The sequence below is a fragment of the Idiotropiscis lumnitzeri genome, chromosome 14, assembly GCF_059441095.1.
Source record: "Idiotropiscis lumnitzeri isolate Australia: NSW breed Sydney's pygmy pipehorse chromosome 14, RoL_Ilum_1.0, whole genome shotgun sequence".
Lineage (NCBI taxonomy): Eukaryota > Metazoa > Chordata > Actinopteri > Syngnathiformes > Syngnathidae > Idiotropiscis > Idiotropiscis lumnitzeri.
Window position 1 is genome coordinate 16,063,753 of NC_142404.1, and position 25,047 is coordinate 16,088,799.

Below are 25,047 nucleotides of genomic sequence, written 5' to 3' on the forward strand. Positions count from 1 at the left end.
TGACACTGTGTATGATTACGGTCAAAAGTCCAAACAGCTGTTGACGGTGACTAGCGATTGCGGGCCGGTAAACTCTACGCGGCATTTTAAAACGACAGCAGTCGCCAGGTTCCGCTTCCAGTCGGCATTACTCAATCCGATATTTTCAAAATGTTTTGCATACACAGCGAGGGAAATAACAGCCAATCTCCTTTCCAAAGAATAAAGAGTTTCAACAAACCTTTCCAGTATGTACCGTACTTGAATCGTATCGCACCTCATTTATCGAAATAGGTATTGGGATATTTTTCTGAAGAACACCACATTAGTACACGCACACGCACACATATGTATATGCATACAAATATGTATTAGGTAAATACGTCTTGAATATGAGACAAATAAGTGTCAAGACAAACAGGTCATATACTTGTTTTCTATTTAATTAATAGAAACCACTAGCTGATATAAAATGTTAACCAAATAAAAGATTAAAAAAAAAAAAAGTTGAAGTTTAACTTCATGAAGTTGACAATGCACATATTAAGACGGTATAAAGGCAAACCTACAGTACAGGCCTCCATTAAGGGCGGAGAAGAGGGCTGACCTCAGCATCACCTAGCAGATATTTTAAACGCGTTCTTTTCATTTTGTTTGTGCAGAACTAAAACAAGGATAAGTCATCATTCGACACGGTTATACGCCAAGATTGAGAACTGTACAATTCATTAAAGGACTGCTGACATTGGAAGAGTGATGAGGGTTTTTTTTTTTGTTCTTTGCAAAGAGGCTAACAAACAAAGTCAAGAAAAAAAAAAACGTCACTCAATGCAACCCGTTCTCCAAATTGAGGATTAAAACCAAAGCAACAACGTCCAGCTCCCAGATTGTGTTTGCTTCATATTTAACGTCCTATTCCCAAGAGCCCGGTCAGCCATCTTTGGATGCCAAAAAGTGTCCCGCCAAGTCTTTTAAAAATAAATACAGGGCCGTGCCGCTATAAGGGCACGCGGCCCCTTCTGAAAGGGCGTATTCGTCCGGGAAGTTCTGCCGACGCCTCCGACTGGGCGCCGGGCACGCTTAAATGTCTGTTTTCATTTTGTCCACAGAGCTGTTGATCTTTGTCAGAGTCTTTTTGATGCGCAGCGCCGTCAATCGGGCCGACGGGTTCTGATACCAGCACTCCTTCATCAGCTTTGCCATGGAGATTAAAGTCTGGAAAAAAAAAAAAATAATAGGATTAATATCAAAAGGGATACTTGTTTGAAAGGGCCTCATTATCGTAATATCAACGCTAAAGTATTTTTTCATTTATGTTTATTACTATGTTAGTAACAAGCTATTGAACTCTCGGGAAGAAATGAAACAGGTTGGTGGAACATTTGGAACCGTAACGACGGGTAATTCTCTTGTTCTGTGTGTTGCCGGAACATCAAAGCTAATTTCCATTAGCCCATATAAGGCATTTCACATCATATGTTAGCATTAAGCTAGTATACTTTTAAGACAAAATTTTACCATTTGCTTTAAAGATGCATCGTTGTTGAATTTTACAGTAAAGAGAGTATTTATTTATTTATTTTTATCGTTCTGAAATGCCCAATGATGCTGCAAAAGCTCGAACAGGAAAGTAGTACATTGGTGTAAATGAACTATGATGAAGTGATAGCATATTAACTGAGACAAATTTCGCATGTCGGAGCTAGTTTAGCCTGGGTCGCAAGCGGAAATGACGACTGCGTGTCCAAAATCAGCCTGTCAATCTGACAGGAATTCATTTTTTATGGTCACAATTTAAGATGATCTTAACATAACATTCAACTGTACAGGACCCTCGTAGTTTGATCTATTTCTAATTAACGCCCCCCCACCCGCAAACAGCAATGGCTATCAGACTTGTTCACGGGATGACTCACCGGGTCCGAGAACCATCTGTTGGGTATGTTCGGCCTCTGCTGGTCCACACAGACCACTTTTTTCATGTCCTCAAAACTGGGATCGCTGGGAACCACGTCGTGGAAAGGGGGCTTGTAGTCCTCCACGATGCCTATGAGCGGAGCACATGCACTTTGACATACTCACACCAGAGTCCAGCACAAAAAACAATGAGACCGCTCTCAAATGAAGCAACGTGGTGTCACTGTGCCAGGTCATAGTGTTGCAGAAATTCTTGTTCTTGAGAAAGCCACGCAAGATTTTGGGCGTACAAGAACACGCACCGTTGCTGACCGTCCTCCTGGCGATCTCCCACAGAACGAGGCCCAGAGCCCAGATGTCCACCCTCTTGTAGGACTCAAAGCAGTCCATCTGGATGGAGTCGTCCAGCACCTCGGGGGCCATGTAGCGCTTGGTGCCTACTTTGGGGTTGTTGCCCACGTCCAGCTCGTTGGTGTCTTGGAAATGCATGACAGCCAGACCTGCAAGACAGAAACACATAAGAAGCACTTAGCGCAGCCGATCGAGCGACTTGATGTTTTTGGAAAAAAGGATGCAAGCCCGACAACAGAACACCTTGGAGACGACACAGCCCGAGATTGCGTCATCCGAGGCCGTGTTTAATACATTACGAGGTGGACATGTCAGGCCTGTCACGTCACAAACCAACCTGGCTGAGCTTCTTTATCGACTGAATGGAACATTGGTGTTAGATAAAGTGTGCTCCCGAAAGTGTTTACAGCCAAGGCACAGGAAGGAACATTTAGCAATGGTTGTTTCTCTTAAATTAGGAACAAATGAGCCGAAGCAGATAGACGAGAGGGGCAATATTAGATTTATTTCCTCCGTTGCACGCAATAAATAAAATCATGTTATTAAGTTCTCGGGTGCTCAGAGGTTAAAAACCCCCTCAGTCATTGTGCAACCTCGGAAATTAAAGAAAATGCGCATGGATTGTTTTTTCCTTACAGAGGTCGGAGATGCAACACTGCTAGGTCTTTAAAATAAATAAATAAATAAATAATTTTTTTTTCTTCTTGGGAGCAAAGTTGGACTTGTGTTCCAGTGAGTCTGTATTCGACACTATTAATAAAAAAAAAATGGCCTCAGGATTTAAGATGTGGTCTGATGAGTCCAGATTTTACATTGTTGCCCAGTAGGAACTAAAAGACAAGTCTAGAGAAATGGAAACTGTCCTTGTGGTAAAAAAAAAAAAAAAAATCACAAGATATGGTTCTGGTCTTCCTAGCGCCGCCTCAGAACCGCAAGCTTACATACGCAGATAGTATTCCGCTTACCGAGGTCGGCGATGCAACACTGGCCGTTCTTTTTAACCAGGATGTTTTTGCTCTTGAGGTCCCGGTGGGCGATGGCCGGCTTGCCCTGGGTGCCGAAGATCTCCACGTGCAGATGGGCCAGCCCGCTGGCGATGGAGAGCGCCATGCGGAGGCAGCTGCACGCGTCCAGGGTGCTCAGCTGAAGGTAGTCGTACAGGGAGCCCATCTCGTGGTAGTGGGTGATGAGCCACAGCTGCGTGCTGGAGTTCCTGGAGGTCATGTCGGAGGCGATGAAGCCTGGATGGCGACAACACACGAAGCGGTCGAGACACACTAAGCGTAAATGAATGATGAAATAACATGTTTCCAACAAGCGAGGGGAAGAAAGAAAAAAAAAAGGCAAATTATTCTGAAAATGACTCATCCTTTTATAAAAAGGCGACGATACTTAATTGCAACCATAATGATTCAAATCCTGACATCTTGATTTGGCTTTGAGAGTATGCTGACACAATAATTGCAGTTATTAAAGTTTAATTATGTTAAGTCCAAACTGTTGGTACTTCTGTGCAATTGAATGAAAAAAAAAATCTGCTTGTGCAAGGATAATGTTTAGTTTTAATTGACACTGTCAGCGGTATTAAATTTAACGACATGGACTTCACTACATCATATTGTTCATAAAAAAAAAAATACCTGATATTAATATCAAGTATATTACTGTAATAATTGCATCATTTAATAAAGGAAATTGATGATTCACCGTTATCGTGGGCAACCTACCCAGGATGTTCTCGTGTCTCAGCAGCACCGTATTATAGATCTCCGTTTCTCGGAACCAGGACTTCTCGTCTCTGGACGAGAAGATCTTCACAGCCACGCTCTCTCCTTGCCACTGGCCTCGCCACACTTCGCCGTAACGGCCCTTACCTAAGACCAGGGAGAAAAGTTAAATGTTGGGTTTGAGTCCAGTTCACAGTATCGACCACATAAAATGAAAATAGCACAAAAAAGTGTTTGGTTTGGTTTGGTTTGCCAAGCCTATTAAGCGAAAACAAAGCCCGTATCAGAAAAAACTTTCTATTTTCAGGCACCATGCTGCCTCTCACAGGTCAGTTTTGGCACTGCATGTATTTAAAAAAAAAAGCCAACCAACCAGTTGAAATTACGCCGTTTTTTTCTTCTCCAAACAGCAACTTTGGTGAGTTTAAAAACTATTCTACGAGACTGAAATGACCATTTTAATTTGATTAATCGCCCACGATAGATGTTTTTTAAGACTTCCACGAAGGTAATAACCAGACCCGTGGTATGTGCTTCGACGTTGCTGCGCTAATCCAAGCACAGACAATGCTGCACAACACCAGGGGAGTCGTATTTCTTGATTTACACAACATTGCAACAACAATAGTGGCCTGTTTCGCAATCCGGAGATGTTTTTCACTCCAACAGTGGCATCTGTTATTGTTGGAAGCCATAAGATTTTGACGGCTACGCTTAAGCGAGAGTCCACGCATATAAGAAGCAGACAGCGGGTTTGGGATTGTATGAGATGCACAGTTTGTAAAGTCTTATGGAAATTTAAGCCTTGGGGAAAAAATGTATGCGGAATTGCTTTGGGCAAAACGTAGATCCAGTATCGATTTTTTTAACAGTTGTGAAGCTACTTTGGTACTTTTCGTTGTGTGTGTGTGTGTTGTGCGGCCTCCCAACTGTGCTGACCGTAAGGTCTCATTAAAATGAATGAGCAGGGCAGCATATTCTCGCGCGGAGCTAATGTCAATAACAACAGCGACGATGAGTGGACACTGACTCACCCACACACTCGTTGAGAGTGATTTGTCGAGCCACCGTCCTCTGAACCAGGAACGGCAGGCCGGAGCCGCTTCCTGACGTACAGGAGTGATCCAGAAGATCCTGGGGATAAAGAGAAGCATTAATAATTAATAATAATTAGACACCTCATCATGAGGTTCAAGTCGGCGCAAGTTGGGCAAAGAGGTTCAAGTTTTGTGTGTGATGGGAGAACGCCCTCTATTGTACAAACAGCAGAAGTACAACCCGTCCTTCTTATTTTTTAAGTGTTGTGGCTGCTGGACATTCCAACTAATCCTTCCAAGCCGCAAAACAAGACGCGACTCTGCAAAGCCTTTTATTTTTAGCTGCACAAGAAGAAATGTGTAGTACCCAGCGCTGCCACGAGAGGGCAGTGCTGAGTCAGCAGCTGAGGGGAAAACCCAACCGGGGAAGAGGGAGAGAGGGAAGGCATGAAGGATAGACGAATACAACACGGGAGGGCCGACGCCTCGTATAAACAGATTTATTATGGATGAGCTGTCTGCGAGACAACTGGAATTACAAGACGGAAGATTGAGGCTGTAAATTGAAATCGTTTATTGGCTCCAAATAATAATGGTTTAGGGATCATGACGGTACCACAAAATATGGATGAAATTATAAGTGTTGTCCGTGTACAAGAATGTCAATCAATATGTGAACATTTTCATCAGGGAGCTGCTGGAAAAATAATGAGCAGCTATTCATACAATTCATAAGCTATGACACCAGATTTTCTCATGACAAGATTTCAGATTCCGCTTATAAATGCAACGGACTTGTTGGCCCGTCGTCATCACGCGGCCAAAATGACTATTTTTTATTTCATGGCATGTCTGCCACACAGTTCTGCGGTCTCCATTTGAGAAGATCGTAGTCACCAATCGGTTCCACACAATTGGAAGACTGAGAGCAGGCTCGGACTGACCGAAGGACAGCACATTACATTAGTAGTCAGCATTTTTGCCTCTAAAGTTCTGAGGTTCCAATTTTGGCTACAGTAACCCAGTACAAAGTTACAACATTCTAAACATTTTTGTTCTAGTAGTCGACTGGTAAAAAAGCCGACTAGAAAATTGCAACTTGAAACGGATAAGTGGGTAAATGTTTTGTATTATATATTTATTTGTCAGACATTTAATGTAATTATAAGTCTGCTTCTGTGTTAAATGACACTTTTCTACACTGACAGACTTCAGCACGTTCACGACAAACAGGTTCCATTGTTGTCTCAACAAAATCAAAGACCCCTGTAGGACTCGGGTGGGGGGGGTGTTAACGCGACTGTGCAGAGCGCCCGGCATTTATCAGAGGCAAGTCGTTTATTAGGGAGGCCTTTATTTGGCTGTGAAAGAAGGAGACAGTGTTACGAGACTATAAAAGACAAGACCAGTCTCATCTTAAAAGGCATGTGACACAAATTGAAATCAAATCCCGATGACCTCCCCTCGCCACTCTCCACACGTGTTTGACAGCCACCGCTAAGTGTTTCTGGTTTAGCACGGCCGAGCATATTTTTACGGCGCTTAAATAAACATTTGGCGCCTTCGGATTTTCAGATTCACTGCCAAATTTTGGCAGGAGCCAGAATCAACGGCTGCACTGCGCCATAATGTGACTCGCTGTTTAGAAACGGCGACGTTCCTATTGGTCAAAAGGTACCCGAGTCAATATCTTCGGGAGCATCTCAGTTTTAAGCGTGGAAACCCCGGAAAGAGTCATATACAAAGTATGCTCAGCGTCTATTTTGCGACGGCTGCGGCCGTGCGGCCGATGCTCAAGCGTGATTACAGACTGCGTCCAGCCACAGCCAATGAATGCGCTGGCCCGTGCGACCGCACGACTCCACCTAAACTCTGGATCCGTTTAGTGGAAGCTCAAAACATAAACCGCACTGCGCAAAAGCTCACAATCGCTGGCCGGGAGAGGACATTCCTACTGCAGACTGTAAAAATGACCCCGAGAAGCCAAGCGAGCGTTCAAGGGGCTTTTTGCGGGGGGAACAGAGAGTGTCTCTCAAGCCAGCAAACACAAAAATAAGACAGGAGTTGTTTCACAAGACAGCTTAATATAACTTCATATTACAAAAAAGGAGTTCAACTGAAGGCAAGTCAGACCTTCAAAATAAAAGCAGATAATATAATGACATCTTCTTTGGCCTCGCGGGACAACTTATTGAGCAGTTGTATTCAACATTTTTTAAACAAAAAGCACAAAATAGTTCAAATGTGGCTGCTCAATAAGCAGCCATGGGGACAAAGAATGTGGCGACATGGTTATTGCACTTGCATGCTTTTATTTTGAAGGCCTGACCCGATGAGCTCGTCAAGAGTGTTTCCGTCTTGCCGAGCCGATAGGCGTGATGATTTATGTGTAACGTTTCAGGAAGCTATTCCAAAGTCCAACGACGTACGCTTGCGCCTGCGAGATTGTTTGCGACTCACCGCCAGCGTGCTCTCCCCCACGTTGGACGCAATGAGACCGTCGATGGTTCCGTATTCGGCATCCCGTGAGGTCAGTCTCTCCATCTGGTTGTGGTGGATGCGTTTGAACACCAGGATGGCGATGGCCGACAGGACAACCAGCACGAGGATGGGCGCCACGATGACGACCGCGAGCATGGTCACGCTGTAGTTGGAAAGCTCGTCAGCTGCGAGGGGGTGAAGAATATTACAAGGTGTGAAATTGGATCAAGGAGGAATTTCTGACTTTTCTTTGGTTTTTAGGAGAAGTCTGAAGGTTTTGTGCATAAGGCCCCAGTTAAATAAAAAAAAAAAGAAGCCATACAACAGTAAACCGAGGTGGGAGCATCTTGCTTTGCAGTTTTCTTCACTTGAAACTGAGGTCTAAGGCAATATGGCAGGAATTACGCAACAATGTTTATTTTCAGTTCCTCTCTTGAAAAAGATGAAAAGAAAATTTTTAGTTTTAGTTTTTAGGTCACATGGACGCTGGAAGCATTTTTGATTTTTTTTTTTTTCATTCTTTATAATCAAAAATATCTGCCATTTTAACAGGGGTGTGTAGACTTTTTATATCTTGCCTACCTCACCTACACACACACACACACACCCACGATGACTACATAAGCACACACCTACACTTAGACCCACACAAGCGAGGAGAACTGACCACTCGCCACATTTCCCAAACATTCCAAAGGGAAAAAGCTACTCGGCCTTCATCAAACATAAATTTCCCCAAAATCAACTCTTTATCCCAAATACACACAAATTTATAACTATGATGACTTTTTTTTTTTGTACAGAGAACCACATACAACTGCAACGTATCGCTTCTAAAATACAAAATAGAACAAATGAGTCACTTAAAATTTTTTTTTTTTTAAAATCAACAATTGAACATGAAACCTCGCAAAGTAGGACTGACTGCAGAGAATTTTAACAGTATCGCACCAATCTTAGTTGTATGAAGTGAGACATCAAGTGAAGCTAATCCAGTGCACTACGGGAGTAAAACAGCAGGACACCGTAGAGCTGAATTTAGCGCTCTACCCAGGCGGCTTCTAACCTCAAGATAATGTCAGTCAGCAGACGGGACAGCAGGGGGGGCACCATGACTAAGTAATACTCAAGTCCCTCCTCGCCTCCCTCCCCTTCGCACACCACTTACGCGGGGTTTCCATCGTTTCTGTTCCTGAGGGGTGACACGAGCATGACCTCACAGAGGCGGATGTGGCACAACTGTCACACTAAAGTGAACCCCTGCTATGTCGCAGTTCATTATTTGCGCCGTTGCTATGTTATGTTTCAATGACTTCTTTTTAGGGCTGAACGATTTAGAAAAATAATAATATAATAGCAGTATTTTTTTTTCAGAAGGACTCTTCTCCCAGGTATTCCCCCCCCCCCAAAAAAACAATAAATGGACCAGCCATTCGGGAATTTCTTGAAATTCCCAATGGCCACCACGCCCATATGTGGTATAAATATAAGTCAATATAAGCAAACAATTCTGTGGCATTTTCACTTCAACTTTTCATCTTTGTGGCCTGCACTTCTTAGGTACTGAATTTAAAACTTAATTTTCTTTTAATTGCATACTTTGGCTGCATGTGTTGCTGCTCCACGTGCGTTCAAGTTGATTGACGGGTTTGCATTACAAGGTGTGAAAACAGGTGCTAAAGAATATTGAGTGCTTTTTAATCATTTTAAATGCATTCAAAGCATTCATAAGGTGTATAATGATTTTTTTTAATAAGCTGTCCACTGCCGGTGGGTCTGGAATGCACCCCCCCCCCCCAAGACATATGGGGAGTTCACTGAATCTACAAAAGGAATGCTGCCAGTGTCGTGATCGTGGTTGTGCGTCGATTACAAGAAGCCGCTCTAAAAGAGGCGTACTGAGGAAAGAGTACTACACCTTTAACGGGAAGCTGCACGGTGCTGTTCAAGTTGCACAGGTGACCAAAGCAGCATTCGACAATCTGGTCTCTGGAAGGTGGGGTCTTGCAGGTCATGGTACTCTGCTCGTAGACATTAAAGCAACCTTTCTGGTACATCAGAGAGCCGCCGTTGACGGTCAGGGAGGAGAAACACTGGCTTCCCATGCAGCGATTCCCCGTGGCGCACGAGCTGCCCTCGCACACGCACTCGTGCTTCTCTTTGACAAGGGGCTTCACTTCCTCTGTAAAATATTCATGTGGGGGGGGGGGGAAGGGGTTCGTCACAACACCTGCACGATCTAATGAGATTCAGTGAAAGGAGCGGTACACAAAATAGAACGTTTGGTTGTGACTGACATGCGGAGAGAAGTACGATTTCCACAATGTGTTTATTATTCAGGTTTACAGCGGCAGCGCGGTGGATTATTTTTTTGGCATGTCTGTGCCAAAATTCCGAGGATGTTCATTTTAAACTGTCTTCTCATTTTTTGGTGTTATTGTTAAGGAGTGGATTCGAACTGGTTCATCAAATAAATGATATTAAAATATTTTTCATTTAACAATGTTTATTTGATTTAAAACATGGTTATGAAGTTATTACATTGTAATAAATGAAAATGATTCACAGAGCCTAACTCAAAACAGCTTTATTAACGCCTCCAGTACGCTGTTGAACGCTAACGACCTCATCAGAGGAGCCTGGGCTGAAGAACTTCCTGTTATCTTTCAGACAATTTATGGGAGGAGGGCACTTTCTGGCATACAGATTTGTTCTATCAACTCTAGACGCAGACTCATCCAATTTAAAGTGCAGCGTAAGGTTCACGACTGAAAAATTTGACTGAGAAACTTTTGTATCGCCTCCATGAGACATTACAGCAGTAGATTCATTTTCACATCAATTTTGGCTCTACCCAGTATTGAATATATTTTTGCCATGAAGCAAAAAAAGATGAAATCACCCGCCATGGTTATATGAAAAGAAATTCTGATAAATAAAAACTATTTTGAAGCGTTTTAACTGTTTCGATATCATTTGACAGCGCTTCAGTCGTGTTGTGTATTTGGAACGCACCTTTCCCCGGAGCGTGCACGGTGACGTTCATGTTACACAGATGGCCCTGGCAGCACTTGACGACGAGGGCCGGCGAGGGCGGCGTGGCGCAGGTGGCTCGGCCCACGTCGTCGTCCCTCAGGCAGCCCTTCTGTTGGACGGCCGCGCCGTCCGTCACCTTGAGGGAGGAAAAACAATGTTGGCCGCTGCAGCGCCGACGGGACTGGCAGGCGTCGCCATCGCACGCGCACTCCTGCTCTCTGAGGACCGGTCGGCCGGCAGAGGCTTCCACATCTGATGGGCACAAGCGCAGATAAAGGGAGAGCCATTAGCGAGATATCATTACTCTCCCATTATCGTAACTGGCATTCAATTAGATATGACAAGTGATCAAAGCTTTTTGCGGCCTCTTACCAGGGATACTTTGCTATTTAAAACTTGAACACCCACCTTCGCTGTCTCGACAGATTTCTCTACGGGCGTTTTATTACAGCGAACACCCGCCTACTCGCTACTCACAAGTTCACCTAGTTAAGATTTTCTCTCCTGGGGAACCTACCCGTCACCCATTTGTACTTTTTGTGCTCTTTCTACACAGAAGGAGCCAAAGCCCTCGTTTAGAGGAAAATAGTAATTAATGTCTAGGAAGTATGTTGAAGTGATACGTGGCAACTGTGTGATTAACATGTTTGAATGTCAGGGAGGAGTTCAGTTTAGCCTGGGTAATTAGTGGAGGTTATCGATGGTAATAACAAGTGCGTACATACACTGGCAGCAAAGACTATTATTTTTAAAGGTAATGAGTCTGAAAAATATTTTGGGATGATCATGTACACGAGCATTGGTTCAAGAAACAGTGGTGTCCAAACTGTGGCCCGGGGAATCGTCATTATTGATTAGCCTTGGGGTGGCTTTACTGTTGTGGGATCAAGGGCTGCGGGCCACTCAAAAGTCATGAAAAAGCCAAAACTATTATCTATATTAAGCTTTTAAAAAAATAAAATAAAATATTTAAAATTTGATTGATTAGTTTTATTGAATCTTTGAATGAGATTATCATTGTCACATGCGAGAATGTGTTAATGTAAAAACAAAAAATAATCCAAAAAACGTAAAAGGCAATTTTTTGCAGATTTTGAAAAAGCAAATATTGTCCGATGAATCCAATGAAAGTCAACAGCTCACCTTTAACATGCTGCTGTAGCGACACGTTCCCGTTGCACAAATCTCCGAAGCAGCACTCCATCACCAGCTCGGGTGTCGGCGGCGTACCGCACTTTCCTTCTTGATTACCCACAATGCATCCCTTCTGAAGCTCCCAAGTCCCGTTGAGCAAGGAGAGCGAAGTGAAGCACTGCAGGCCCAAACAGCGGTCTCCTCCGCCGCTGCACGTCGACCCGTCGCACAAGCATTCAGAGCGCCTGGCGTCGCCCTCGGCTGCATAGACGACAGACATTTGATCGCGTTTCGTTTGCGTCGACAGAAAAGAAAACAAAAGACAACAACAACACTGTTTTCACTGCATTGGAAATGCGCGTGGCACTGCAGTTGTCGAAAATAACTGCGAGACGGCGGATTAGGCAGACCGAGGAGGGTGTGGAGAAGGGGAGACGTGGTTGAATGATCAGTCTGTGCATGCAAGCTGCTCGAGGGGCACTCAGACAGACACGGAGGCTGAGATTGGGTGTTTTGACTGAAAACCGAGCATCTATAGTTAGCCAGGGAGCTGAATTCAAGTAGATAATGCCGGTTAATCCGTTGCAGACGCACCCCCACCCCCACTCCAGCCCCCCCAGCCCCATTAAATCTGATGTGAAAAGCTATAAAAGAGGCGAGGGGACATCCTTACCTTCCAAGCTAGCGCAGGGAGGGACCAAAACCATCAAAATCATAAGAAACATCTCGCCAGTTGTCATTTTAGACCTGCATGGGCGGGAGAAAAAAAAATACAAAACAACCTTTAATAACGATGCGCATATGAACATTTGGAGTCATTTTCAGAGGCCGCCATTGGGAGAAACTCCAAAACGGCAACAGGATGTGTCAACTGGCCAGAACCTTTAGCAGTGGGACACATATTTGTATTTTCAGCAAGAGAGTCCAAACCAAGTTTCAAAAATGTAAAAGTGGGACTCGTGCCTTGCTGTTGTCCTGGCAACAAGGAATGAGTGGCAAGCAATGGGGAGACTGGTGATCGCTTATTGGCTGCCTGGGTCTGTGCATGCGTGTGCGTGTTGGTGTGTGTGTGTTGGAGGGACGGGTTGCTTGGCACAAGAGGGGGTGTGGGGAGTGGGGGGGCAGCGTAGCAGACAGACGTGAGAGGAGGAAGAGGAGGAGGCGAGCACCGTGGGGAGAATTAGCGTGGGTGCCCAAATAGTGTCCTCTTTGGAGGGCTGCAGACTGTCTAATCCTTCAATATTTAATGCGGCTGTTGTAACGTCCGCAGACTATCGGGCGGACGCTTGTTTGTTTCCCCTTCCACTCCCCGTCACCACCCTTTCGATGAAAACAATTTTTTTTTTTTGGAACGACACCATAGCCTGTAAGGCATCAACATCACTGTTATCTTTTAACAATGCACCCCCCCCCCTCCGCCGTCCCCAACAGCTCCAAGCCTTTGCAGCAGTCTCCCAGACATAAATGATTAAGCACATAATGTTAACATTAGCTTACCAACAGTGTTTGTGTGGGCCACTCGCGCAGGCCACATGCTGCTCCTTTAATCAGAGTACAAAACAGGGATAATCGGTCTGAGCGCGGGGGCAGGGGTGGGAGGAGGAGGAGGTGTAAAGCGAGGTATAGCCAGGGGGCAGCCGGGGGACAGTGGGTCAGAGGAGGGGCAGAGAATCGGGGCCAGTGTTGGCGGCCACCATGTGGGGAAAATGGGACAAAGAGGTGGCGTGACCTTCCTGGCGGCGGATGGACAGCCGGTTCACGGTGGTGTCTAGAGATGCAATGAATCCAAACGGTATTTTGAAAATATTCAGGTTTTCATAACATGTCGAAACAACACATTCATTGTTATCCTGTATGTCGCAACAGCACGTCTTGAGCTGCTGCCAGTAAAGGCTGCATTTTTTTTTTTTTTAACGCCTTCTATTGTAGCATGCAAACTAAAAAGGCGGGACGCCGCCGGCCGTGTGTAAGGGTAGTCCACAATGCGGGATAGGGGTGTGAAATTTCACACTCCAGACTATCTGGCAAGTATTTTGTATGGCACGTCGGGTGATGGCAGCGGCTGGATTTGCACCGAACGTTTTGAGTGTCAAAATAATCATTAAAAAACAAAACATGGAATCAGCCTTCATGGAAATATAGGATATATTTTTTTTAACATATTGGATAAACCTGCAGCGGTAAGGAATCAAAACCAAAAATCATTCAACTCCAAAAAACAAAACTGTTATGCCTTTAGAATGACAAAACATGACAACGTACTTCCAACTCCTGGATTTTAAAACGATTATTAATCATAACTATTTATTTAATTAATTTTTTTAAACTGCATTTGAACAGGGGTGTGCAGACTTTTGATTTCCACTGTAAACCAATGGCGTGCAAATAGCCAGTTAATTAATTAATTCCGTCCGTGTAGACGCAACCACGCCGCATACGTGTCACTTGAAACACGCGACACTGAAATTGACAAAAATATTTTGAATTATTGGAATTCATCACACGGCAACTCCGTTTAATTGTTAGATTTCTTCTCGCCAAGTTTGTTTTAAAAAGAACAGGTCCCTTAATTCCTGATTCTGTGAGCCGACTGTCACGTGTCACTCACGGACAGCAAACACCAAAAGTGCCTCACTCGTGCTAACTGAACAAAGTGCCGCAGGCGTCTCTTAATGGCCTCGATTAGTCAATGGTTTGCTTCGCTGTTGGTTTACATTTACTCATGAAAAAAAAAAAAAAAAACTTTAATGGACCATTGAGAAAAAGCTCAATCTTTCTCTCTGCACATAATCTTTTTGTTAAAGGCCCGTCGTTCACCGCATGCCAACGCGAGTGACTACTTGCGCTCACATGGGACTTGTTTTTATTTGTGCCGCTCAAACGGAATGAGCAGCAAAAATAGACGCTGCACCCATGGAGCACAGCTATCTGGTTACTTATTTGATCGAGTTAGCAGGTTGATATTTGAAACCTGTCTGGGGATTCGTAGGAAGCAACCTCCCGGTGTTGCGCACGCGTGCACGGAGAGACGTCAATCCCGGTGGGTTGAGTTCTCCGGTAAGGACTGCGTTCACAGAGGTGACACGGAGCCACGGGTGTGCTCTTATATCCTTGTCACACTTGGCATCTCGTCTGCTAGCGACTCGTCTTTTATCGTCGCGAAAGCAGAAACCGAAGCGGTGACTGGAAATGTCAATGTTTGGCGCTTTTGAAGATTCGCGCAAGACAGTTGCATGTTTATTCCAAACAAAAACGTTCTTTTAACGAAGCACCAAATGGACAGTTGGGAAGACAACGAAATATGGACTCGATTCTTATTTAACGGCTGTATTGGACTTTTCCATTAGAGATGAGCCGTACGGATCATGAGTCAAAGATGATCCGTCGCACCACGAGTCACAAATCCATCATAGAAAGATTTTAAAATAATATATTTATCAGGCTCAAATAATAAATAAACCAGAAGAACTGCAAGTTTTATTGGTTTTTATCTGTGCGGCAAGCCGCGGTCCTGTCCAAAGTGGCCTGTGGACCAGTACCGGGCCGCAACCCTGTGCTTGGGGACCACTGTTCGAGACGCCTGCAGATCAGAAGGCTTTGAGAAGATTTGCAAAAGTCCCTTAAAAACCGTAATCACACACCTGCTCACATTTAAAAGAAGCGTTTTTGAGAGAGAGAATTTTGCAGGGTCATTTTTTTTTACAAGACTTCAACTCGATTCTTTTGGCATATTTTGGCTTCTTCACAATGCAAATTTTTCCCACTATTTACTTCCCCTATTTACGTTTTTACAAGAGCTCATCAATTGGTTGTTGATTGTGTGACATCCCTGCAAAGGCAAGGCGAGGACAAGCCTGATCGAAAACAGCTGAGGTTACCACCTTAGACGAAATGACTGCGATGGCGCGAGCCCGCTGTCACTCCAGTAAAACTTTAGATTTTTAGAAAATTGTTAGACGTTTCATTGAAATATTTAAACATGCTGCTATAATAATAAAAAACACTCGAAAAGGCGGGGGCGGGTCATTCAGTCAGCTGTGATGATTCAGCAAACTACATTCAAATGTCACAAACTTAAACACATATTCACCTTTTAGGGTGACAGGTTGTAAAGGAAACAGATGCTTGGTTATGTATTCAGGTCGGGAAGACGGAGGAAATGACAAAGCGCACCATATCAGACGAGCAATGGCGTTGCAGTGAGGTTGAGGAGGGAGTGAAAGCGGGAGGTAGAGGAGGGGGCGGAGGTGGTGGTGGTGGATTGGACGCCCTGCAGGAGCTGCTGAGTCATCATGCTGGCAAAGAAAAAAGAAAAAAAGAGGGGAGACGGGAGGCGCAATCTGCGTCTGAGCTGGCAGCCTGGCACAGTTACCATGGCACAAAAAGCCCAGCCGGCGAGGAAACTGCAGCAAAACTGCAGTGAGGCGATTCAAGAGGTGGCCAGACACCGGGCCAATCGTCGACCGAAGGCGTCGTCCAGACGCGAGGTTGAAAACGAGACCGTGTCAGGCAACAACGGCAGTACGACATCAAATGATCAGCGTTATTCAAAGACATCAAGCCAACCGATTTAAGAGCGCCCTTCCGGGGAGCGTCATCGAGGTCACCTCTCGTCTTGAGTGCAAGACGATACTGTTGTGGCGCTTTTTTGCTTTTTTGGCTCAGGGCCGCGGTCCGACATAATGACAACTCAGCAGTCCTGTGAGGTCACCGCTTCGTAACACGGTCGCTCGGTCACAATGCGGCAAACGGGCCGAGAGGTATTGACAGCGAGGATGTCGACTTTTGGTTATGAGAGGCCCCTTGTCTTACGGTTGTGGAAATAACCTTCCGGGTGGGACGTGTGTCTGATGCAGACGTTATTAGAATTTGCCGCTTCTTGGAACGTCATTTCGAGTGCGGCGGAACAATCTGTTCCAGCCGTCGACCAGCTGCTCTTTGTCCGTATTGTTACAGCTCTGGCTGTTGTGAAAAGCGCGACATAAATAAAGTTGCATTGTATTTGCAACCAATTTTCCCATCAGGAAATTGAAATGATTTTTTTCCAGGGTCAAACGGTGCCATTATTTAACTTTTATTTACTGAACAAGCCGAGTTAAAGGTAACCCAAATTGGGTGAGATGAGTAACAGTCCAAAAGGGACCGAAGATTTGACCCGGCATGTCGGGTGAAGAATCAGATTCAACAAAGAATAAAAGCGACCCACACAGCAACTAATAAGAAATGAGCAGTTGTGATATATCGGTTTAAAATTGGGATTTGCAATTAATCGAAATTCAATGACAAGGATTACAAAATTGACCTAGTCGTAAAAAAAACATTATATATTATATATTTAAAACAGTGCGCAATTTTAATTGTTTATTTAAATGTTTTATGGCAATTTTTAAGTGTATAGCAAATAAACTCCATGGACTTGAATTTAAAAATGTTCACCTTTTTAAAAAATATATTTTAAGATTAAATAAGTGTGATTTGCTTGAATATTGTTTCCATATACATTTTTCTTTTGTACAAATAGAATTTCAGTCATTACTAAAATAATCATGATGAATATTTTGGGCAGCACTAGTTTAAAAGAAGTGCTTGGAAATCCGCAATTAACCTCACGCGCCACCAACATTTTCTTATCCAATCCAAAAGGTAAAAAATAAATAAATAAATCTGAACCCAACCTTGGGTAAAAGTAACCCAATCTACCAAAGTCCGCAGCTGTCAGTGTAAATGATTTTATAACATTTTTAAGAGTCATACAAGAGTAAACAAATTACATAACACGACTTAAAAGAGTAAGTCGAGCACCTGGCCTTTCATGAAATGTTTTGGAGGTTGTAAACAACTTGAAGGAGGTTAGTTTCCGTGTGTGGAAGAAAAAGTTTGGGGTGAGTTTCAACATCTGTGGAAACATTTTGAACACAGGAAACCTTTTTAAAAACGAAGAAAAAACATTGGTTAGTTGAAGAAATAGAGAAGGACAAAATATTGCCAAACAGTCAAATGTTCTGCCTGCAATTCATATCTTTGCTGCATTCGATATTTTCAAAATGAAATTTTGAGAATTTTTTTTATGCCCCAAAATTTGAATCTGCCGGGGGAAAAAAAATTCACACTTAGACCAAATTGTGAGCTTTCATTTTAGTCAGCGATCCAAATTAGTGTTTTATTTACACGCCATGACTTGAGGATAATTATTCGTGACCCCGCTCTTGCCTAATGGCAACGTTGACCCTCCACTGTGATTGTGTGTGAAACATGGGCTCAAGAAGTGAAAGGAAAGCTCATTAACCTTTTGGAAAGTCAACTCCGGGACGGGGTCCTCATCAAACAGGGGGATGAAAGGGCTCCTTCTGCGGGGCCCCTGGAAAAAGATTTTGGTAGAAGCCGAGGCCTTACAGTATCTTAGCAGCTGCCTCGTTTTTTGCAGCGTGCGGAATGTCATCGTATGAGTTTTCCATCCTGCTTGAGTCCAGTTTACGTTGGCGTTCTCCAAACGCAACCTGAGCAAAGCCTCAACACACACGTTGGGGGGGCCGGAGGGGGGGTTTTCTCACGCAGATGGAATACAGCTGCGTGAAGTCGTTTGAGACGGATCGAAAAAGGTTATACGGGGCGGTGATTAAGACGCCGTTAACGAGTGGTCTCCGGCTACGGTCGCCATGGCAGTTGGACTTTTCACACAGCCATCAAAACATTTTCAACTGCCAATTCAAACACGCTCTTTACGGCCCTTCGCGATCTTTGCCAGCGCAGGAATGCACAAACACTCCAAAAGAGCATCTCGCGGAGCTCCTTGGCCTGAAGCGCCGCTCTTCTCAAAAAGCAAACCTTGCCTTGATTTGTGTCCCAGCGCAACCTTTTTGGCAAAGCGTCTCCTTGTCAAAGAGGCAAACAAGAAAGGAAACACCGGAGAACTGTGAGAGGCCAGGAGGAATAATGAGTCTTGATGAGTGTGGAAAAGGAGCCGGAGCAGGCGAGCGGGACTTCCGCGGCCATCGTTCCTGTGTGACCCACTCGCCAAGCTCGTGACGGGCGTGTTGATAATCACCCGTTCGGCAAACAAGTGTGCAACAAAACAATAAAAGTGTCAACAGCCAAGCGTCAGCTTTTATGGCCCAGGATTCCCAAGACTTTCAAAGCTAAAAGCTCACTCGCTCATTGAGGTACTACAGCTTGTCGAAAGCTTTTATAGCCGATATTTACTTTGAGCCCCTGACCCTCGACTTTCACATGCGAGTAATACGAGCAATAGACTGCAGGCCAACAGTTGGGCTTGCTTTGTGGGAGTTCAAGTAAGAGATGATTTCAAGCTCAGTTTAATAACGTGAATATCTAACGTAGACGTCAACGAGGGATCTAATTTGAAATGCAAATAAATCCCTCCTCGGTCTGAAATACAGGAAATAGAATGAATCCGATCAAGAAAAATGTAAACCTTTTTAAATCATGTACTGTAGCATTTGGCGATATGGATACAAAAATTCAAGACATTGAAGTAGGCTTTTTTTTTTTTATATATCCTAATAATGACATCCCGATTCCTTAAAATGACATGAAATAATTTTTCTTCACTTGTCAAAAATACTTCATGTTTGGAAAAGAACACAATACAATGAATAAAATAAAAATAATTAAAAATAACTATCCAGTGGCCAAATACCATTTTAAATATCTGGTTGTAAAATCACTTAAGAAGGAATTCAATGAAGTGTGAAGAATTATAGTCAATCCATTGACAAATTTCCAGAGTTAAATTCACCCTGGACGGGCCTTCAGCCAATCGCAGGCCACTCGTACCATAGCTCGCGACTCATAACTTATTGAATAAGTCAAGCGATCCAATAAGTAAACTCAAGTGCTTTAATTCTCCGGCCTGCAAATGTAATCAGGGATGGAGCATCTGGACAAAGACGAACACATGCCTCTTAAAAGCTGAGCAATCGTACGAGCGCAGCGAAGCGAGTGAACGACTGGTACCATGTGTATTCCAGAGTGTCTCCAGTGCAGACGAGAGGAGCCAAAGGCACTGCAGATCCACGTTGGAGTGCTTGTGAGCAGACAGTCGCCTCTCACCCCCCCTCCCTCGTCTCCGCTGCTCTTCATCCCCGTTTAAAAACACAGAAAACGAGACGATCAATAAACCCGTGCGGGAGCCACCAGCAGAGAAGAGGGACAGACAGTCAAACAAGACCAGACTGGGCGGAAGACTCTCTTTATCTCCCCCTCTTGCTCCCTTTCAACTTTCATTGTCAAGACTGCGGCACGACGAGTTCCAGACAGCTCATCGTGATGCAATGTGTTTGGGCTAAAATTATACCGAGAAAAAAAAAAAAAGGGGGGGTGGGGGTTTGGACATAAAAATAACACTGCGGACAGAAGGCTGCTTGTGTTAAAAAAAAAAAAAAAAAGAAGAAAAAAAATTCTGAAATCTGGACGCTGAGGCCAATTCAACCCACATGCTACGTTCCGATGCTCCTCATCTAACGCCAGCCAGCAGCAATGTGAAGTAAACTCTCTGCAAAGTCAGCATATCGTGTATAAACAAACACACACGGAATGTAAATACAAGCGCAGTCATACGTAGCAGCCAGCCAGACGTATGTGAGGCTTGAAATAAAAAGGGCGCAGTATCGGAGCCCTCCCTCTTATCCGACACTCAGCCAAGCCACCCCCCCTCTTCAACTTCCTCCACCGACATGGAAGAGTGATGAGCTCCAGACTCCTGCTCAGACTTGAAGTCTATCTTGGTCTCATAACTGCGGTTCCTTTCTTAATGACAGACTCTGTAACCTGATTCCGCACGCACGCACACACACACCCACACACACACACACGCGGACACCCCAATGGGGTGAAAGAAGCACATCTTAGCTTTTCGACACTAAAAAAAAATGGCCGTGCAAAGGTGGAAAGACAAGAGCATGTACACACATTTACACGCACCCGCAGACAGACACACCCCCAGACACAAACACAGGGAGGGAGACACACGACGGGCTTGCACGCACAAGCTAACGAACAGAAATGACTCACACAGACAAATGTCCAAACCATAAAGGTGGATCACACGGATATATAATAAATACAATCACACACACACACTCACCGACTCTCAGAAAGACACACCTACATACATACAGACACACACACACTAATGTGGTGAAAGAATAGAGATTACCCACTAAAAACAAATGTTCACTACAAAAGTGGGACCCACAAACACAGAAAGACAAGACCACACACATACACACACATTTGTTCTACAAGTTTGATTTCAACTTCTGAGGCTGCTTCGGGTTCAATGACATGCCAGTCAGAGGTTATTCATACAATGGCAGCTTATAACAATTATTTTCACCCCCCCCCGCATTAATTGATTATGATTCAGTTACTGGTTTGTTCCGTAACATGTCAGAAATTGGGCAAAATGCTAATCATTGGTTCCCAAATTAAAATCACATGTTGGCAAATGTCTTAGCTTTATTAAACACAATGATTATCAGTCCGCTTCCACGGAGGACTTCAGAAATCAGAGACTTTTTGTTTTTTTTTAACCTCGAGAAATCTGAGCACTTTGGACAATTACATTAAACAATAGCTCGAAATTATTCATTGAGTACAAAACAATGTCACGTCATGTCATGTCATTATCCACACCGCTTATCCTGTACAGGGTCGCGGGAGGGTGCTGGAGCCTATCCCAGCTGACTACGGGCGAAAGGCGCACTACACCCTGAACTGGTCGCCAGCCAGTCACAGGGCAGACATAGACACCGTCACTGAGTGGGAACTGAACCCACGCTGCCCGCACACAACTCGGGCGAGTGTACCACTACACCTCTCAGTGACTCACAAAAAAATGTTCTTTGGTTAATTGGAGGGCTCAATTAATTGTTGCACCTCAATCACCCATAGAAAGACATGTCCACAATGAAGGTGGTCCACAGAAACATAGAAATCGAGAATAGACGGACACACACACAATGATGGGGTGAAAGAATGGGGATCACCCACAGAAAGAAAAACATCCACACAATAAAAGTGGGCCACATAAAAAACGGAAGGAGCACAGACACACACAAAACGCCAACCCCCACCTCTCCCTGGTTTCTGGGGCCAGTCACTTCTCCAAACTAGCATGCTGCTTTTTCTGCACACACATAGGTCTGAACCCAAACTTTGCCTTATCGCTAACATGGTATATCCACGATACACGCAGTCAAAGAACGAGTAAATTGACATAACTTGGGGAAAATTGTAAACGTTACGAACCCAAAAGCTGATACCAGAACTGGTTGCTGTAAACTGGCACTATTTCGACTGATGATTCAAGACAACCACCAATCAACTACACACCAAACTATGTTTTGCAAAATGAGATATCCACAAAAACAACCTGTCTTCTATTGTCTGTGGACCTGTCAGACTAGTCAGTATCCCGGCCGAGCCTGTCAGACATCCTGCTATCAGACTAGCATCAACTCACGCTCAACGATGCGAGCCGCCGAGCACACCGAGCCCAGACAACAACCAGCAGACTATGAAGTTGTTGTCTGCAGATCATCGACATACCAAAATAGTCACAGGATGATCTGCATGGGCGGATCAGGAGACGGAATGATGGTGATGCAGGTCTCGTTTCCAAAACAAAATGCTGATTTAATTGCGAACAATGGTGATATTTTGGAAGGAGCCCGCAGATGGGAGGGTGAGATGAAGGCCACCAGGCCGAGACGCTATTCGTACATCTGGGTTTTTGTTATGTCATTCATCTTTGACGTGGTGCATATTTGCATACGAACTGAAAATAAGATCCTATCCTGCTCTGTATCTTAGATAAATATTTTTAAACAGACACCTGGAGTGTTAGGGCCTCTGGCGGATGTTCCCTTTGAGAGTCAAAGCTCTACAAGTCTGGCTTGGGGCAACCACAATTCCACTTGTAAACAGAATCATGAGAAGCAGCAAAACTGTGACACATTGAACTCATTAGCCCCAATGAAATGCTAACAAATGCAACGGATCTCTTGTATTTCTTTCTTTGTCTTAGTATGGAGACAAATTTAGAGAGACTGAAGACCGGGAGAACTGACTGCTGCAGCAAAGTGAAGACTGTGAGGCATAAAACTGTATCGTCTAGAGTTAAGAGACTTCAAGAGGGTCAAGTGTGGAAGCAGTACAAACACATCAGCAACATAAAGAGCTCCGTGTATGTTGATACATCAAGAAGCAGCTGATCTGGTTCCCCAGAGAGGCATGTAGGAATGTCGCAAACAGGGTGAGAGCATTTGAAGATCAAAAAAATAAAATAAAACAATCTTAAAAATTAATTTTAGGTTGAACAGGCCAACGGAGGTAAGCCAGTTCCAGTTAAGATGTAAACGGCAGCATTTAAAGCCAACCGGAGACGTCTGCGGTTGAGCTGGCTGACTCCAAACGTAAATGACCATCCTTATCTGAGGGATCAACGCTAACTTTGGTCAATCACCTGAAAAAACAGGAAGCTACCCAAAGCCTGTGCCACCACCAGACACAAATAGAGGAGCAACTGGTGGCGTTCAATGTTTGGATCATATGTGTCACCGGTCAGTCAACCAAAAGAAATTTTGAAGAAAAAAAAAATCATGTCAGCTGAGCAAACTGCAAACTCCAACTGGCCAGGTTCAAGAAATTGCTCCACGAAAACTCTGCGCAACTACTAGCGCTTGGCCAAGTGGAAAACATACCCAAACTGATTACTGATTCCATTTTGTCCCATAAGTATAGCTTCACTTGGCGATATTGCACTTGAGTGTCTCACCCACATTGTTTGGCGACGGTTTTAACCACTACATCAGATGTGTAATCAAGTACGAACACAATTCCCAGACATACTTGATTAATGTGTTTGTCGGGGGTGGGGAGAAAAGGGAGGGGTGCCAAGGGAGGGAAGGGGGACAAACGCAATGATGCTAGCAGTCGACTCGAGCACTTGGGTGTGAGACGTTCGCACGTCGTTTAATCAGCACAATTATCTGGGAACGGTTACAGCAAGACTCGACACCTCCCTAATGAAGTCATCATCAGCAGGTCTACATCCCAATGCAGGATTTCACAAACTTTATGATTTGGATGCTGTAAAATTCATGGAACACTCTGGCAATATTTACGGATGAGAGGCGGAATTTCTAAGGATTTGGGTAATCAATTATTAAACCAGTCAATTAATTTGATAATCAATTAGCTTTCAATTAATTGATGTACCTCTCATTTAATTAGGAGGAAGGGGTCCATTTTGGATATCTTGTTGCACACAGGTTGTCTGTTCCATTTCATAAAGTAAAGCATTCCAAATGTTGGGCATACATTTGGAAACTGCAGTTTCACTCCCTGTTCCCAAGTTCCAGTTGGAGATCCATATTTGAAATGGGGTTCCTTGCAAAGTTGCGATATCATGTCTCAGATAGGGGAACCCCCGCTGAAAATGCATCAATTTTGGTCTGTGCAGCAAAATCCATCTCATCAATTCATTATTCATCCATACGAGCTGCCATCTGTAATGTAAACTCCTTCACCCCATCCTCCTCCATCCCTGCAGGACTGAGCGATTGTGATGTTAAAAAAAAAAAAAAAAAAAAAGTACTCAGCGTGGGATGATGACACACACGAAGAGAAACGACAGTCCCAGAGAGAACTGTTTGCATGACAATGCACTCGCGAGTAGCAACTTGTTGCCAACTTTAAAAAGCTGCATTATGGAATTAGAACCTTGGAATCGAAGCAGACTTGGTTGTGAGTGTTTTTTTTTTATATAAGTTGTTTGGCCTGAGGCGTTCACCCCCCCCCCCAAAAAAATACCAGAAAAAAATAATAACATGCCAAGTCGTGTTCGTGTGTACGTGTTACGGGCTTTCTGGAAGACACATTTCTTCTTCAAAGTCTATTTTCAAAACTTCCCACCCACATACAAACATAGGGGGGAGAAAAAAATATCATACTACGCCATTAGGACACTCACCTCGTTGGAGTTTCGTCTCAAAGTGCTTCAAAAGGGGGTCGTCGAATGGAACGAGGCGTCCATCTCCCGGAGCCGTTCAGCGACAATAGCCAGTCTGTTCGCCCAAGTCCGAGACGCTGCGGCGGCTACGCGGCGCCAACATTTCCACCCCCCCAACCCCTCTCCCACAACAACGTCCTCTCGCTGGCTCCGGCTTCGTCAAAATCACTTTTCACCTCGCTTCTCCGGTGCGAAAGAGACAAACTACATGCATTTTTTCCCCGTCGCCTTTAGAACGCGGTTCGCTTCTTGCGTAGCAGCCGTCTGGACTTCTCAAGTCAGAACGAAGGCGGGGGAAGGAGGAGGAGGCGAAAGAGGAGACAGGGGACACGCTAGTAAGCAGGGTTGACTC

General features: G+C 44.3%; 1 protein-coding gene across 3 annotated transcripts; it reads right to left on the bottom strand.

The window, feature by feature from the left end:
* Window positions 1–330: 330 nt before the first annotated feature.
* LOC148323707 (activin receptor type-1-like) lies at window positions 331–25,047 on the bottom strand. 3 transcript variants are annotated; one of them, XM_088314653.1, is made up of 13 exons: window positions 21,932–21,991; window positions 17,949–18,020; window positions 12,336–12,409; window positions 11,672–11,923; window positions 10,508–10,780; window positions 9,411–9,674; window positions 7,472–7,677; window positions 5,009–5,108; window positions 3,975–4,121; window positions 3,213–3,488; window positions 2,199–2,396; window positions 1,896–2,026; window positions 331–1,194 (listed from the first exon to the last, which is right to left on the bottom strand). In XM_088314653.1, the coding sequence occupies exons 3-13, from the start codon at window positions 12,400–12,402 to the stop codon at window positions 1,060–1,062; spliced, it is 2,049 nt and encodes a 682-aa protein (XP_088170779.1). In that variant the 5' UTR covers window positions 12,403–12,409; window positions 17,949–18,020; window positions 21,932–21,991; the 3' UTR covers window positions 331–1,059. The 3 variants fall into 3 exon arrangements, with proteins under 3 accessions (XP_088170779.1, XP_088170778.1, XP_088170780.1); XM_088314652.1 differs by lacking the exons at window positions 17,949–18,020; window positions 21,932–21,991 and adding an exon at window positions 24,657–25,047; XM_088314654.1 differs by lacking the exon at window positions 17,949–18,020 and having other exon boundaries at window positions 21,932–21,998.

Bases quoted from the DNA above. Each gene is read 5' to 3' on its own strand.
- LOC148323707 (XM_088314652.1), bottom strand. From the start codon at position 12,402: ATGACAACTGGCGAGATGTTTCTTATGATTTTGATGGTTTTGGTCCCT. The intron at 11,924-12,335 runs GTAAGGATGTCC...TCGTCTATGCAG, and splicing joins TCCCTGCGCTAGCTTGGAAG to CCGAGGGCGACGCCAGGCGC. The intron at 2,027-2,198 runs GTGCGTGTTCTT...CTCCGCTCATAG, and splicing joins CAGGAGGACGGTCAGCAACG to GCATCGTGGAGGACTACAAG.